Source organism: Pygocentrus nattereri, chromosome 8 (genome assembly GCF_015220715.1).
Source record: "Pygocentrus nattereri isolate fPygNat1 chromosome 8, fPygNat1.pri, whole genome shotgun sequence".
In the NCBI taxonomy this organism is placed as follows: Eukaryota; Metazoa; Chordata; class Actinopteri; order Characiformes; family Serrasalmidae; genus Pygocentrus; species Pygocentrus nattereri.
Genome location: NC_051218.1, coordinates 9,914,999 through 9,933,045, shown reverse-complemented (window position 1 = coordinate 9,933,045; position 18,047 = coordinate 9,914,999). Strand labels below are relative to the sequence as shown.

General features: G+C 38.3%; 2 protein-coding genes across 7 annotated transcripts; one reads left to right on the top strand and one right to left on the bottom strand.

Annotated features, from left to right (window-relative positions):
* Positions 1 to 1,162: 1,162 nt before the first annotated feature.
* Positions 1,163 to 17,469, bottom strand: ahcyl2a (adenosylhomocysteinase like 2a). 6 transcript variants are annotated; one of them, XM_017690348.2, is made up of 17 exons: positions 16,909 to 17,468; positions 14,009 to 14,120; positions 12,174 to 12,302; positions 11,996 to 12,096; positions 11,314 to 11,416; positions 7,494 to 7,588; positions 6,418 to 6,524; positions 6,164 to 6,280; positions 5,320 to 5,383; positions 5,131 to 5,219; positions 4,944 to 5,014; positions 3,533 to 3,627; positions 2,663 to 2,761; positions 2,017 to 2,085; positions 1,825 to 1,903; positions 1,608 to 1,728; positions 1,163 to 1,436 (listed from the first exon to the last, which is right to left on the bottom strand). In XM_017690348.2, the coding sequence occupies exons 1-17, from the start codon at positions 17,194 to 17,196 to the stop codon at positions 1,430 to 1,432; spliced, it is 1,746 nt and encodes a 581-aa protein (XP_017545837.1). In that variant the 5' UTR covers positions 17,197 to 17,468; the 3' UTR covers positions 1,163 to 1,429. The 6 variants fall into 6 exon arrangements, with proteins under 6 accessions (XP_017545837.1, XP_017545841.1, XP_017545844.1 ...); XM_017690352.2 differs by having other exon boundaries at positions 12,246 to 12,302; XM_017690355.2 differs by having other exon boundaries at positions 13,975 to 14,120; positions 16,909 to 17,187.
* LOC119263904 (claudin-23-like) lies at positions 10,089 to 10,778 on the top strand. Its single transcript, XM_037540806.1, has one exon. It carries the CDS (start codon positions 10,095 to 10,097, stop codon positions 10,776 to 10,778), a length of 684 nt encoding a protein of 227 aa, XP_037396703.1. The 5' UTR covers positions 10,089 to 10,094.
* Positions 17,470 to 18,047: the final 578 nt, after the last annotated feature.

Genomic DNA, 18,047 nt, shown 5'->3' with positions numbered 1-18,047 from the left:
CTCAACTTGAGTAAAAGTGCAAAAGTACTTGCCTTCAAATGTACTTAAGTATCAAAAGTAAAAGTACTAAAAGATTAATTATGACTGTGATGTCCTGTTATCATTTTTATAACAAGACTCGCTTCATGAACTCATTTTAGGTGAAAATACTCCAGTGTCTCTCTTGGTTAACCAGTCTTTTAATAGAATGTCATTAATTAGTGACGCTGACATCTATTAAAATGATCACAAGCACAAAACACTGAGGGAAACAGTTTCCATCAGGGAGAACCGAGTGGCTCTGAAATCACTTTTACACACAAGCAAAGTTTCAGTTTAAGATAACTTTGTAAATTAGTTACAAGTTGAACTAACTAGCTTTAAACTCAGGATCACAAATAAGTTTTCCTTTACTGTATTGATCTGTAGGCCTCTGTTCATAAATATAAACTAATTGAAACTAATTTACTATAAAATGAAAGTGTTTGTATGAATTCAGAAAAAAAGAAACATGTCAGTCACGACTGCATGTGTGGACATATTTCTATATTGTGGTCTATTTACACAAAGTTAGGTTAGTTCATCATTTAGGTGACGTATGTCCTCCCAAACTTTTACGCTGCTGCTCTGACGTTGAACCGTGTGCTGCACTGGGTCGGTATGACCAACAGGTCAAAACAAGCTCAGAACAAAGTGACCGCTGTGCCCTGATTGGTGTTCTTGCTTTACATTTCTTTTGTTTTGACATGTTACATTTTTATACACACAGAAACCAAAAGTAACGACAGATTTCTCAAAATGTAGTGGAGTAAAAAGTCAGATATTTGGCTTTGAAATGTAGTGGAGTGAAAGTAAAAAGTCAACCAAAATGGAAATACTTCAGTAAAGTACAGATACACGAAAAAACTACTTAAGTACAGTAACGAATTACATTTACTTAGTTACTGTCCACCTCTGCATTTATATAGCTACTAACCAGCTCATATCTGTGAAGCAGTAGCTTAGTGGCAACATAATAGAATAATAGAACTTTTATACACAGTTAAATAGGAACAGCTGTTGAAAAATTGAAAAGCAGGCCTGTTTCATCAGTTTACTGTCCTTGTGCAAAGACACATTTATATACAAAAGTTTTGGGTTTTGTTTATTGTGTAAGTGAATATACCACATGCTCTACAGAGAATAGACTTCTGCACACTTTACTGCATTTTTTTTGGCCTGTGCGAAAGTTATGGCACTTTTTATGTCTTATTTTTCCAATATGTTAAAAGCAAATAAATAGAAATTCTGCACTAAAATTGGATGTTTATTCCCTGTTACATTTGTTACTGTAGAGTGAAAAGAATGGAGATGGAGGCCAGCAAAGTCCAGATCCAAGGTTCAGATTGTTTTATCCTTTCCATTTCAGAATATGAGTAGAATGTTTTCATGTCTTCACCCTCAGGCCAACTTAATACCTGCAAAAATATTAGACATTGCAACAATGAAAAATGGTTTCATGAGTACATGGTTATAATGGGGCTGTTGATTAATTATGATATATAGGAACTTACACATAAATGTAGATCATTATATGGGTCATTTCATAATATTTTTTGTTCTGTTTATGAACATATAATGGTGTTCACCTGTAATAGCTTGGCTTGAATGGTCCATTCTTGTTCACACCAATGTACTTGACCTGCTCATCAGTGAGCTCAGTTAGATGGGCATCAAAGTTCTGGAGGTGCAGGGCTGCTACAAACTCATCTGAAAACACATAATATAACAAACAAATGATTTATTCATTGATATATCATTAAATAAATGATAAGGGTAAGCATGATTCTCTGCTGCAAGCCTTACCCATTTTCCTGGGGAACACATAAATGTCTTGCTTGTAGCCTCGTTCAGGAGCATTAAACAGCTCAATCAATGCCAAAACCTAAAGACAAGAGAGGTAAAGGTCAAGAATACACTCAATGTTTACAAGAAACGATGGCTCTGTAAATTGCATTAAGATCTTTGAGTTCAACTGTAAATAACCTGCACACACACCTGGGTTGTGGCTGTGATGGACAGCACATAAACAGGCACCGTTGAGCAACTCAGATTTAGGAGTCGACCCTTCAGAATCAGATATAGCCATATAGTTATTATACACACAGACATTTCTAAAGTGCTGTTTGACTATCATTGTCTGGGAAATGTGCTTATTAAAATGATTGATTTATAAAACAGCAATGAAATACAGTAAGATAAATATATCAATGTTGAACAAGCAGTCTAATATCTTATAAATGATAATCTCAATAAAAGTGTTTTCCTCTAAACAATGTAGTTTAATAACAGTGGGTTATAGTCACCAAGCAACACAAGCGTTGAGAATTTTTCTACAAGATTGCCACATTAAAACAGAATCATCTGAAGTGTGCTGTCATGTGTATATATTATAGTTTATTACACAGTATTACAGTTTTTTTACAGTGTCTTTGAGTGCATCTCAGCTAATCAGCAGCTGTTTACACCTTGCATCAACATTTGATTTCACCTGCCACCTGAAAAGCCAGGTGTAAACACAACCACAATGCACTGTGAATGCATGGTGTAAACAAGCTCTATGAGTTTAGAGACCACACTATCCATGTTATATTTACAAATTTTTTAGATATTTATTCTTAATTTATAGACAATCTAATCTCACCTCTGCTAGCAGTACTATTATTTTGCCGTCTGGCCAGATGATGTGATCCACATGTGCTCTAATACGCCGCCACGTCAGCTCAGGTGTCATTAGGCTGGTCTGAGAACAGAGGACATACGGAAGCAGTGAAGCATGTTATAGCACTGAGCTGAATTTCAACCAGCCCTCCAGTTTCTTAGGATTGGGAAAGACAAGGACTGATCTTAAATCAGCATGCTTACTCTCTGGTGGAGAGCTGCATGGGGATGAATCTCTGTCCCTATGCCAACTATCCCTGACAACTCTCACACCACCCACCCCACACCCACGTGGATCACCACTCTGTCTTAACACTTTTTCACTTTGTCTTTGTCTTACTCAATGTGCCGCTATGTTCCCTAATATGGCCTAACAGTGTATAACAGCACACCTGAAATGTTAATGCTAAATTCTATTGTCTATTGTAAGAGACACACATCAGAGCTTATCTTTCATTAATTTTTTCTCACTATAACAATATTGCAAAAAGATGCAGCCACATCTGTCTTACTTCAACTAGTATTATCCACCAGCTTAAAACTACATTTGTGCAAGTATGATTTTGTTAATATCCATTTCACAGGAACACAGGACCTCTTATTAGCTTCTGACATGGGTATAAAACAGCATGTCAGGCTATTAGGTGTCCCTCAGGTATCATATCAGGTATCACATTTATTCGCATTGGAAACGCTGGCTATGAACTAAAACTTCAAAGTAATTGTGGATTCCTACACAGTTTGATAGCAGTGGTTTCTGAGCATTGTTTGGAGGACTGAGAAAATAAGGTATGAGGTTGGTGTGAATGAGATTTCAAAGACTGTGTGCCCCACCTCTGGGCCTTGATCTCACCACATCAATCTCTGTGTTGGAGTGTCCCATGTTGCATACAATACAGCCATTCTTCATGTGCTCCAGGTGTTCCCGCAGGACCACGTTAATATTTCCTGGAAACACAAACAGAAAATGATCAGACCTCACATCAGTGTATAAGTGTATATTAACAACTGTATGTCGCTGTTGTCAGAAGAAAATCTTGTATATCCAAAATGAGAATTTTACAGGAGAAGGAAAAGAAACCTTCATAACGTTTAATGTAAGTTAGTGGAGCCAGACAAAGACGAGATATTTAATGTTCAAACGGATAAACTTTATTGTTTTTTGCAAATATTCACTCATTTTGAATTTGATGCCTGCAACACGTTCCAAAGAAGTTGGGACAGGGGCATGTTTACCACTGTGTTACTTCACCTTTCCTTTTAACAAGTGTTTGGCAACTGAGGACACTCATTGTTGAAGCTTTGTAGGCGGAATTCTTTCACATTCTTGCTTGATGTACAACTTCAGTTGCTCAACAGTCCGGGGTCTCCGTTGTCGTATTTTGCGCTTTATAATGCCCCACACATTTTCAATAGGAGACAGGTCTGGACTGCAGGCAGGCCAGTCTAGTACCTGCACTCTTTTACTACGAAGCCACGCTGTTGTAACACGTACAGAATGTGGCTTGGCATTGTCTTGCTGAAATAAGCAGGACGTCCCTGAAAAAGACGTTGCTTGGATGGCAGCATATGTTGCTCTAAAACCTGTATGTACCTTTCAGCATTAATGGTCCATGCCATGGCCCATGCCATGGACACTAACACACCCCACACCATCAGAGATGCTGGCTTTTGAACTTGTGCTGATAACAATCCAGACAGTCCTTTTCCTCTTTGGCCCGGAGGACACGACGTCCATGATTTCCAAAAACAATTTGAAATGTGGACTCGTCAGACCACAGGACACTTTTCCACTTTGCGTCAGTTCATCTCAGATGAGCTCGGGCCCAGAGAAGCCGGCGGCGTTTCTGGATGTTGTTGATATCTGGCTTTCACTTTGCATGGCAGAGTTTTAACTTGCACTTGTAGATGGAGCGACGAACTGTGTTCACTGACAGTGGTTTTCTGAAGTGTTCCTGAGCCCATGTGGGAATATCCGTTACAGAATGATGTCGGTTTTTAATGCCGTGCCGCCTCAGGCATGTTGGTTTTCTGCCTTCCTGCTTACTTGCAGAGATTTCTCCAGATTCTCTGAATCTTTTGCTCACGCAGTTGTTCACAAAGTGGTGAACCTCGTATATATATATATTGGACTGAGAATAGTCCTGAAGAACAGGGTAAAAGGGAGCTAACAAAGTATGCAGATGTGTGTATGTTTGTGTGCTTGTGGGGTGTGTGTAATGTATGTTATTAGAATGATACATCTTAACAAATGTGAAACTTACCTGTGCAGGTAATAACAATGTCCACCATTTCTATGACCTCGTTCAGTCTGGCCAGTTGAAAACCATCCATGCTGAGATACACAAAGCAAACATCAGTGATGATATACAACCTGCTGTACAGCAGAACACCTGATCCTACAAAGTCTGAGGAGATAAATAACAATTAGCTAAAAATCAGTGTGTTTACCAGGCCTGTAGAGCACAAATGGGGTCAACTTCTGTCACATACACAATTGCTCTCAACCCTTTCAGTGCAGCACAGCAGCCTTTTCCCACCTATATACAAACACATACAGGACAAATAACTGAGTCAGACCAGAAGAAAGCATAGTAAAGTGCTTTATTTACAGATGGAATGTAATGATGGGTCCTCTACCTCTCCATAACCACAGACAAGCACCTGCTTCCCACTCAGAGTAACATCAGTGGTCCTCTTCAGTCTGAGACACGCATAAAGGAAAATAACTATTATTAAAACTAAAGCAATATATGTCAGGTGGTGTTTATTCAATGGAACTAAACAGGCTAGTGATTCTCAAGCTCAGACCTAGGGATTCATGCACTGCTCCTTTTTATCCTTCTCTCTGCTCTGAAAATCCAGATTCAACTCATTGTTTAATTATTAACCCAAATAGCTGTACTGCTGTCAGTTACTGCTGTCATTACACTATACTATTTATAACTCTGTAATTGCTTGGTTAAAGACATAGTTACGTCGTTAAAGTCACGGGTTTATTACATCTTAAAGCTTATTACTCAGTAATTGCTCGGACAAAACGCTAATGCCTGACTTATTCCTCAGTTTTAGGAGGCTTCTGGCCATTTAAAGGGCCTATTTCACTTGCATTTGATTTACATTCTATTTTGACAGGTTCAAATCTTTGTTTTGATGTCAACAAAGGAAAGAAGATGTGACAAAATATGTAAAGGACAGTGTTTCTTTCAAGAAAACAAGATTGTACACAACAATAACTTTTCATCAAATTTAATTCATAATAAAACATTTCCTCTTATGCTTACAAACACAAATGTGGAATGGATTGATACATTAGAATCTGCATTTTTGGCTGAATTCCTTATTTCAATGAAATATGAGTGAGACATCTTGAACCAAAAATAATGTTATGTTGTTATGGCCAGTGATAATAAAGAAAGCTGAATTTAGGAAATTGCAGAACAGGGTCTCCCCAAGATTAGGCTGGTAACTATTTTACTCTTACCCGTCCAGTATAGACTCCTTGCAGAAGTAGAAGTTGTCAAACTTTTGCTTTATCACTGACTCATTGACATTTATGGCTGGACCACACAGCTTTCCAGTCTTATACAGCTGGTGTAATCTAAAAGAAGGAAGGTAAAAATGGTTACTTGTGTCTTCCTAAGATATGCTATCAAATATACACATGTATAAAGGTATAAAGGTGAGTTGTTAATTGTATGACTAGAATATATCTCAACAACACAAGTTTCTTGATACCTGTGAACTCCAGTGACACTCTCTTCAACAATGCCCTTGATATTCTTGAGGAGTTGGGGATATTTCTTATAGATCCAGTGTGTCATATCTCCTCCATCATCAAGAATCTAGTAATGAAGTTAAAAAGGTACTACAATCAAAACAAATGTAATATTTTGCCTATAACTTATCAGATTGATTAGGTTACTGTTGGCCCTTTGTGTAAAATGTTGTGACTCTATTGAGCTGCTAGTGAGCAATGAGTCGTGAAAGGGAAGGGGTGAAACTTCCTACTGAGAGAAGCAATCCTGTACAACTGAGACAGTTAACAATAGCATTCAAACACAACAAGAGTATGATTTGTAATCTTCATTAATTATCATGAATTTTAATTATCATTCATTAATTCAACACTGGGAAATTTTATTTTGGTAGAGTGGGGCAAAAAAGTATTTAGTCAGCCGCTGATTGTGCAAGTTCTCCTATTTAGAAAGATGAGAGAGGTCTGTAATTTTCATCATAGGTACACTTCAACTATGAGAGACAAAAAAATCCAGGAAATCACATTGTAGGATTTTTAAAGAATTTATTTGTAAATTATGGTGGAAAATAAGTATTTGGTCAATAACAAAAGTTCAACTCAATACTTTGTAACATAACCTTTGTTGGCTGTGGACAGGTGTCTTTTATACAGATAATGAGGTCAAACAGGTGCCATTAAAACAGGTAACAAGTGGAAGACAGAAGAGCTTCTTAAAGAAGAAGTTACAGGTCTGTGAGAGCCAGAAATCTTGCTTGTTTGTGGGTGACCAAATACTTATTTTCCACCATAATTTACAAATAAATTCTTTAAAAATCCTACAATGTGATTTCCTGGATTTTTTTTTTCATATTGTCTCTCATAGCTGAAGTGTACCTATGATGAAAATGACAGACCTCTCTCATCTTTCTAAGTAGGAGAACTTGCACAATCAGTGGCTGACTAAATACTTTTTTGCCCCACTGTAACTAATATTGATACTTTTACTGATATTGTGCTCCACGTATAACTAGGTTAAACATTTTAGAGAGTGTTACTGAAAAGATTTGTTCATTACCAGGTTTGGCTCCCAGCCTTCCACGTTAACACAGCTATCTATACACCAGAAGTAATCATCTTCAGACTCTCCTTTCCATGCAAACACAGGTACACCTGTCAAAAACATAAAGAAATTAAGGGGTGACTGAATAGTTCTTGGCTTGGATTAAGGTTTTGGGAAAAAACTTTTATAGGTATATATCTTTTATATAATGTGGAGGTTCTTTGAACTTCAAAGAGGGTTTTTGTGCACGCACATCTGATTTACACAGATTGTTCTTTAAGGAATCATGAACTGAAAGATTTGTTGCAATGTAAAAATGTCTTGTTTTAACTTAAAGCGCTAATGTTTCGGCTACCTTAAAGTTTCGTTTTATTCCCTGTCAACTTACAAATAACTCCAAACTTTAAACCAGACTGGATACTAACTTTAAGGTAACCCCCCCTCAAATTTTATACAATGTATGATTCCGAAAGTGCTTCTTTATTGCACTGTTCCAAAGCGACTATACCAAAGAAGGAATAATCCTTCTTTTAAGTTTATCAAATAAAATGTTTTGTCAAGCTATGAATTTGCATAAATATGCATACAATGTTAATAATTGACAAAATAAATACTGAATGCGTTAAAAGCATTGCTTGACCCCCTGCCATCAGAGAGACAGTCCTGGACCACCAGTCTCAGGAACAGTTTCCACCCTTCCCTTTTGTCAAGAACAAAAATAAAGGTGTCAGAACTGGTTCTTTGCAGTGATAAAAACGCTTTTGGTTCGCTAAAGAACCTTTCAACACTTTGTCTTTTAAAGAATGATTTTCACTGGAGTGACACCATAGAAAAAACACTTTTGATTCCTTGAAGAACCTTCCAGAGGATGGTTCTTTAAAGTAGTGTTTCCTAATCTTAGTCCTGTAGGCCCGGTGCTTTCCTTTCTTTAATGCACCCACTTTAACTCAGTAAGAGGTTGTTAGTTGTAACAAGGAACGAGAAGGCGAGCGCATATGCAGAGATAAGTGAGATTTATTAAGGGCAAATCCAAAATCAGGGTCGAACCAGTCCAGGGTCATGGAGCCAAAGCGGATCACACGAGAATTAGACACGACGAGTAACACACCAAACAAATCCTAATCAACAAACTGTACAAACATAACACCAACACAACCAACATACATCAAACAAAGCAAACAGCACGATCAAACAAAGACCAGTAACCAGACCAGGGAAAACACAAGGCTTAAATACATAAGGGTAACGAGGGACAGGTGCAAACAGGTGGAGACAATCAGGGGTGGAGTCATGAAACGAGGGGGCAGGGCTGGAAAAACCAAAACAAATACACATGGGCCAAACCAAAACAAATGCACATGGACTGAGAGGTGTCAAGAACTGCTTCACACGAGGGGCAGGAGTCAAGTGCAAGTTTTAATTCCTGATGCAAGGTAGGTAATAACAAGCAGAGGGTCAGAAATCCAGAAAAGCAGGCCACAGAAAGCAGACAAATCCAAAGAGGGCAAATCCAAAAGGCAAGGTTAAAACACCAGAAAACCAAATCATAAACATAAACGCTCAGAATTGTGGAAACACCAAACAAGACTTCGCAATGAGCGCCTGCAAACGCAGGGTATATATACAAAAGATGGCAGACTAAAGAGGTCAAAGGATCAAGAGATGCCTAGTATTCTGGAAACAGTGTGGTGGGGAGGAGAATGGCAAGCGGCAGATGTGACATGAGGGGCCAATCGTGACATTAGAGAGCTGATTAGTTGGGCAAGGTGTGTTGGGAACATGGAAAATGTCCTAGAGGTCCACTGCCCGCTACACTAACAATGTACCTTTAGGACCAGGGTTAGGAACCACTGCTTTACAGAACCATTTTCATAATATATGTCTTTATACATTTTTGGCACATAGCCATTAACCCACATGCTACGGACTATGAATGACCACACAAGGAGTTCTTTGCATGATGCCATGGAAAAGTCACTTTTGGTTACCTAAAGAGAACCTTTCAATGGATTATTTTGCTGAGAACCACATTTATAAATATAATGCATGAGAGTGAAGAACTTTTACAAAGTTTTAAGAACCTCCACATAATGTAACGGTCCTAAAGAGAATGCTTAAAGTGGGATAGAACCATTGCATTCTGTGAAGATTCTTTACAATTTTAAAAACATACAAATCTCTTTTTCAAATATGGCTCCATAGGCAATCAAAAGTGGTAAAAATGGCATTTCTCAAAGAGCTTTTTATATCATCAGTACTTCATCAGCCTCATATCTTACTACTGCAATACGCATCAACTCAAGGCACTGTGAACGTACATCAGGCTGTTCTCTGTTGACCTCTATGCTGACCAACACTTTCTTTCATTGTTTTACAAAACTGGTAGGGCTGCTCTGTAATCCATGAATGTCTGCCTTTTGATTTCCAGAGGACTGTAATATTATACTGTCGAAACTGGAGAGTGTACTGCTGTTCTTTGAATAAGTGTGATGTTCCACTGTGGTGGGAGGGGGACACACCCTCAGTTTCATTGAGCCACTGATTCTTTTCAATCTGCTCCTCAAAGCTTTCATAGCTCATGATCATTAGCTTCTTCGATAAGCTCGGCTGTCCACCATGCGACCATCAAAATTAGTAATGTATGGACTGGTCTTGGCAATTTGTGGCTGGATTTTGAACCTGACCAGCACAACATCACCTAACTGGCGTACTGTCCGTAACATCACTGGAGAGCAACCTGATCTGGTGCTACAACAAGGCATATGGGACATCTGCTGGAACATAATGAAAAAAGGACAGAAGGACTTGCTTTGTACCCGCCAGGACCAAGACTACTTCAACAGCCAAATCATTGAGGTTGCGCAGTGGATGACGGTGGCATCTCTGGGTGCCACTGTGGTCGGTCTTATTGTAGTTCTCGGAGCTCACGGTTGGATAGAAAAAATGAGATGGTTGATAGCTGGTCTTGGAGGATTTATAGTCATCTGTTCAGGGGTGGCAGCCATCATTCCCACTGCATGGTATGCTTATTTACTGACTGACATTCCCTCTCCGTCCACCAACATCAGTTTGGGACACTGCATAGTTCTGGGATGTGTCGGTGGGTTCATGGAAGTCCTGAGTGGATTTATCATCTTTGTTGGACTTTGCAGAGGCTCTTGCAACCAAGAACACAAAGAGAGACGTGAAAACACTGCTCCAGATTCCATACGTAACCCATTTCCCTTTAGGAAGATCTCAAAAGAGAGCAATGTTCCATATGTTAGAGATTCACTGAGGGATGATGATGATGCTTTGTGATTATTTTTAGTGATTTTATGCAGTAGAACGCTTTGTGTTTCAATCAAAGATTCAAGTTTATCCAATCAGTAAATGGTTTCTGTTCTTCTAACAATAAATTTAGCATACGTCTATTGTCAAATGTATTTTCTTAGTGAGGAAAATGGTGTAGCAAAGCCTGGTATACTTTGGGTGAAATCTGACACATTAATGTTCCCCTACATTTCACAAGGGATTAGGGAGGATAACATTACAGGGATTTATGCGTCACGTTTTTCATCCTTAATGAGTGAAAACATCTATTATTCCACTTTCTGTCAGTGCCCCCTTGTGGATCTACCTACCTACTTGTCTGTCTGTCTGTGCCACTTTCTATCTTTTTCTGTCTATCTGCCTACCTTTTCTATCTAGTTGTGTTAATTACTCTTGTTTCTACACCAAATCAGACATAACATTATGACAAATTGTTATGATTATTGTTTCTATGCTTACTTCTATGCTCATTGTTCATTTTATCTATCTATTACATGGTGATAACTAATAATCCAGTGCTTACCTCTTTCTGCAAGTGCTGCAGCCACTTCATTCTGGATGGAATAGATATTACAGGCAGCCCATCTACACTGAGCACCCAGCGCAGACAGAGTCTCCATCAACACCTGAGGAATGGTCACTCTTCAGCACTGGTGCACTTAAAATAACACCACTATCTACTACAATGACTGTAACAGTGGCTCTTAGGTCACTAGGACACTTACATTAGCCTTCCATGCAAATCCATTATTTAATATGTAATTCTCAAACACACAGATGGTCAGGATTTCCAAACCTTTCTAACGGTAACAAACTGCTGCATGAGTGAATTTGCGATCATATGACTCGATGACTTTGAGGTAATGGAAAAGTAAAGGAGTGCACTTCCATAATGTCTGAGGCTAAGTTCCTTTGAATTGACTTTACATTGAAAGAACAGTTCACTGAGAAATCATTTATATGATTTACACGACTAGGTAAATATATTAGAAGTCTATGTTGCCTAAAATATTTAAGGTGACACAGATTTCTAGGGCTTGTTAGCTACATTAGGCATACCACTCTAAGAACGCCCGACATCGTTTGATCCCTCACAGTCCCAGTGCTTCACCAAACATGTCTTGACTGTCCAGATACATTTACAATAGGAAAACCGTTGACTAGATTAGATTAGATTAGATTACGAAACAGGCGTACACACTTACAGCCGTGTGTGCAGTGATGTGGGTGCAGCCCACTATTCTAGCACCCACTAGTGGCTTCTCCCCCTGGGCAGCCTTTCTCAGGATCATCAGTGCTGGCATCTCTTAACCAAAGAGAAGCAAAAAAATCAACTTTACAGTAGAAACACAGAGCTGTTATTTAGGAGAAAACTAACTGTACCTAGCTCTGCTATTTCTATCTCTCTGCGGCCGAAGGCTGCCTGATGGATGTTCTTAATGCAGAAGTCCTTACTTCCGTCAGAGTTCTTCTGCTCCTTGTTTCGAGGAGAAACCTCATCTTCTAAGCTTTCTTGGGTATGAACAAGAAAAAAATGTAATATTACAATGCAGTAACAATCAGTAAAAACATCAGTTTTATGCATTACAGATATTAAAAATCTGATTCCACAAAAACCTATTTTCTGAAACCAAGAACATGCATTATGATAGAAATATTGTATGTTTAAACATGAAATAGTACTATACTAGCTTGACAGCCACTCTGAGGTCAAAACTCGTGGATTTACAGCACAAAACTTCTAGCTTTATATTTTCTCAGCTTAGTTTAGTTCAAAGTTCTTCTTCAATGTTTTGTCTTCAAAACACATTAGTTTGAATAAGGTGAGCTTACTAAGCAAAAAACAGTAAATGTGGTTGCATCATCAAAAGCAGATTTTTTGTTTATTTTTTTTATTTTTACTCAGCTCCTGCTCTCGATTTAGTCATTGCCAGTTCCTACCCGCAAGCAATGACTCTCTCATCACATGGTGCCCCCAGCCTGGGGAGGAGTTGAGGGCATCCTCCTAACAAACTACTGGCTACAGAGGGTTGAGGTCTCACCATTACTTTAACTTGTGATGTCTCTTCTCCAAATGAACAGGCGGCTCAAAAGTCAGACCACTCAGAAACCATATAGTCACAGAAAGAAACAATGAGAAGATATCAAAAAGTTACAATTAAAAAAGGCTCAAAGGCTACAACTGTGTGGTGGGGAGAGTTGTAGTCTGTGAGTGGGAATTAGCAACTTAAACTTTTCTTTTGTTTTAAGCTCAACTTGTAGTACTAAAAAGTACTTTTTTTTAAATTACTTTTTTTTTGTTTTAAAAAAGGAAACCTTGTGACTAAACTAAGTTCAAACCTATGCAGAAGGTTGTTCATTTTAAAGTTTTAAGTTTTTACAGTGCAGAGTTTGCTTCATGACTGCAGTCATAGTCGTAAAAGTTTGGTTAAATGACATGTTTTTTTTTTTCTAAGAAAAATATCTTATTTTGAGTTACAAAATCAACAAAACATGTCATGTGACAAGCATAAAACAGTGTTCAAATTTATACTAAAATGATCGTTTACTGACAAAAGAAATACACAGAAATGGTATTGAATTTACTTCCAAATGCACATAAATAATTACATTACATCAACACAGTTATAAGCAAAGTGTCACGATTGGCCCCTCCCAGTCCTGTCCATGTGTTTGTGTTGTTTTGATCTTCCATGTGGATTTGCTTTGGTTTAGTCCAGCCCCTCATTTCATGTCTCTGCCCATGATTGTTTTCACCTGTCCCTCGTTATCCATGTGTATTTAAGCCCTGTGTTTGCCCCTTGTGTTTGCTGGTCTTTGTATTGGTCTGTGTTGTTTGCATCCTTGTTTGCATCCTTGTTTGCATCCTTGTTTACATCCTTGTTTGCTGTATTGGTGTTTACTGTTGTTAGTATTTCTCGTCATGTCTGTTTCTGAATCTCTCCATGTTGGCTACATGAACCTGGCCCGTTATGACCTCAAAAGTCGCTTACCTCCGCACATGCGTCCGCTACCTCGCTGCCCGTTACACAAAGTAAATAAGCAGTGTTGATGTAATATATTGTAAATATGTCAAAATATTGTGCATATTGGAACAAAGTAAATTCAGCAGTGATTTTTTTTTCCATCTTTCGGTAAAAGTTTCTGGATTCACATTGTTCTGACTTAAAAGCAGAACACATACGAGTTTTGAGAATATAGCTGGTTGGCTCTGGCACCTGAGCTACGTTTGTCTCCAGAAGAGTGGGAGAGTGAGTGGGACAGTGAGCGGCGGCCTGTTCTAGTAAGCCTCTCATTAAACTCCTGCGGCTGCTTTGGGGCCTGGATTTGCTGTCGGAGAAAAAAAAAAAGGATAATCAGCTTGAGAACTTGCAGGACCATAGTGTTTTGGCTGTGGTGTGGCAGGTAAAGCTCTATGTTCAACCAATGACATTTAACTGCAACTGTTCTGCTAAGCCTGGGGAACAGACTTACAGTCTGAATGACTGAATGACTTACAGCGGCCCTGTTTTGTGCTCAAGTGACAAAAATCTCTTAAGGTCAGTCAGTGTGTGCACATACACACAAAGCAGTCTGATCTCATGCACCTGCATATAACTATTTAAAGTCCACAAACCGGTATAACATAGAATATGATCCTGTTTTGAATCAGAGCACTCTGAATATGCTCAGACAGTGTTATTACTTGCCTTCAGTAAACGCATTCAAAGAAGAAATAAACTGCCATAACAGCTTAATGGACAAATGTGAAATGCACCAGTAATAGAATGGGCAGTATAGTGAGAATTTTGATAACATTACCTAAAACAAGTGCGAAATGTTTAGAAATAAGATATAAGTGCACATCAACTCAAAATGGGAGTTATTTAAGATCATTTCACTTGACTAGATGCCATTTTTGCAGTGTGTTTTTTGAGTATAGCTTACTGCTGCTGGACTGTGACTTGTCTTCTCCATTTGTTGGTGCAGCGCATCTCTATGGACACAAGGGGTGGTTGGACCTGAGCGCACTCAGAAGGAACTTTGGGCTGCCCAGGTTTGAGTTTTTTGGGGGGAGGGGGTTTTAGGAGATCTCTAAGTTTTCTTTGTTTATTCCAGATCTGTACATTGTGAAAGCACATCATTCAACACAACACTTGAACTTCAGCTTTATTACTTGCTACATCTTAGACTTGATACTGTACAAGACTGTAACATGAACATGATTCTAAAACTGACCATGTAACTATACAATTGTGGTCTTCACAATTCATCACCACAACAGACAGAATATAATCCTCAAACTGCAGAAAGTTTCACTGGATTAGAGTGTCTGCCAAATGCGTAAATTCACCTGATGGCTTGGATAAGAGCTACACTAACGCTAGCTTGGTTGTATTTATTAGCCTGTAGATCAGTGGCTACGCTAGCACTTAGGGTTGGTTGACAGCACACTGTGTTCTTATTTTCAGGTAAAATGGTTGGATGTTTTTTTAAAAAAGCTGCAGCATGAAGTTTGAGTTTTACAATACGTTTACGTTGCATTTTCTTCTGTGAGTTTATTGGCCAGAAGTAAAGCAGAAATCGGATTACTGACTCATGCAGACCCAAAGTTTCCCCATTATTTGATTACTCAAGAGCATGTACACACATTGATTGAATTACTGACAAAATCTGATTTTTTGATGTAAATGTATTTGAAGGGAGGACAAAAGTTCAGTCAAACAAAACTTCAATGTACAACCATCAGTCCTCAAAGTTTTTCACTTTAGGGAAGTCTGCTCCGCTGCTTCTGCGCTCTAAATAAGAGATATCTTGTGACAGAGCTGTAGGTTCTCTTTCTATACTGTGGATGTGGCATTTTGCTATAGATGTGATCACAGAGACTGTTCATCTCAGAAAAACAATGGTTAATGCACAATTACTGTTATTTGCTGAATTTAACATATTGATAGAAATGCTCTGTGCAAAAGTTTGTTGAAATATACCTGCCTGAGGTTTGACCACCGCGTTTCAAATGTAAGGTATTAGGTCAGTTTTACTTCTTCAGTCTCAGTGTTTTACTGGTTTCTCATCAAAGTCTAAAGAAGGGACCTACAGCTCTGTTTATCATCCTAGACATCTAACATCCTAGATCTAACTTTTTAACAGCCTCCTGCTTATGAGTTGAAATCTAGAATTTGATCTAAAGTGGTACCATTTTAATAGAACTATTTCAAATAACTGCAGAATTTGACCCCATTAACAGGAATAAACAGTATTCCAAAGTTGACACTGATGTACATTTAAAATCTATTCATTAAAAAAATATATCCCAATATATTCCAATAGAAAAAAGAAGTGATTTACTGAAAAATCTACACATCTTCCTTTCTCCAAACATAAGTGATTGGCCAAGATGAATCTGGTGTCTAAATGTTTGCTTCTTTAGTTTTTCGCTGGGACTTAAGAGTACATCTCAGTACCTTTAGTAAGGGAACATAATTCCATCACAATCCATTGAAATGATATTTTCTAAGTTGTACTGACTCCACACACCCCGTCTCTCCTCCACGCTTTTTATTTTTATTTTATTGTTCTGTTGCGATGACCGCTGGGATAGGCTCCAGCAGCCCCCCGCGACCCTGATGGAGAAGCGGCTTAGAAAATGGATGGATGGATGGATTTTCTGTTTTAAAACATTCGGTTATGAAAAGGAACAAATATGTACTTTTCACCTGGAAAAAATGTACATTTACATTGTTTGCACCTTAATAAATGAAAAGCGTACCTGCACACAACCTTTATTTACAACGGTTTTGGGTTCACAAGCGTTCCATCCAAAGTGGCCAATAAGCACTTTATAGACAAGGCTGTTATTTGGCTTTTTTTCCTTTGCTCCACAACAGAATTGTAAACCTTTAGTCCCATACATTTGATATTTCATACACCTTGTCATTCTTTTTTCAGATTTTATTATTGATTTTACTATTACAATTTCGCAAACTAGGTTCTTTTTATTTTCTCTATCTTGTTTGTATGTTTATTTAATGTATGTACAGTAAATAACCTGAGCTTCAACAACAACAGTTCAACATACAAATGTCCTCTGCATACACATTACTGCATATGATAAATAAACAGACTTGGGGAAACTCACTGTCTCTGTCCTGGGTGCCTCTCTGGCAGCTTCGTCGCTGGCTGCAGAAGCTTCTTCAGTGCTGAGGAGATATGCAGACCTGCGGGCCTCAGCGGCCTCCAGCATCCGCAATAGCTGAGAGCGAGCTGCAGATAATGAACCTGAAGCGCTATTAACAGGCCTCTCATTGGCTGAGGACTCTGGACTGAGATTCTCCGTTTCAGCTCCGTTACATGGAGGGGTCAGCAGTGTTGATGGTTCGAGATGTGAACTGTTCTTGAGGCTGCCGTCCACTTCAGTGTCAGCCATGGCTGTAAAGCACGGGAAACTTCTGCAGACAGAGCTTGTCTCCTCACTCTGTCTGAAAGACCGGGCTGGTTCTAGAGGTACTTAAACATTACCTTCATGACAAATGATTGTAAAAACATTTGCCAGCATAATGGAGCGTAAACATGAGGGTAAAGGAGGGTTTATAAACACTGTGCCCTTTATCAGGCAATAGAGTCAGAGATATGTAGTGACCTCTGTGATGCGTCACTGAGGAGTCATCAGATAAAACAACATATGTTGTTGACACAAAGTGTCCGTTTCATTCTGCTAAAAGTAACGATTAAAAGAAATGGAAAACCTGGTATGGAATCTTTACAGTATATGAAGGTTCTTTAAACTTTGCTCTGGAACATACAAACACAGAGCTGTTGGTATGAAAATTAAGATTAAACTTTAAGATGCCACATATTCAGGGGTTCAGATTGACCTATTATGATCTATTATACATACGTATTATAATAAATCAAAATGTATTATAATATGAAATACATGCATTTTGGTGTGAACCTTCATTAGGAAGAGTCATGAAGAGGTGATGAAGGCTCACGCCAAAACATGTGGAGAGATAAAGATTTGTTGCCCATAGCCATATTATACTAAAAGCGTTTTAACTCTATGATTTTTTATAATGGTGATGCTTTAAATAATCCTTTAAAATTTCATTTAAAAAAATTCTGTAGCATCACTCAAAGTAACTCTATTTATTGCCATCTTCATTTGTCTATATATATGTATACTGTATACATACACACACATATATGTATATATGTGTATATATATTTCACTTCTGTTTGAACTAAACTTTACAGGAGAAGGAAAAAACACACTTT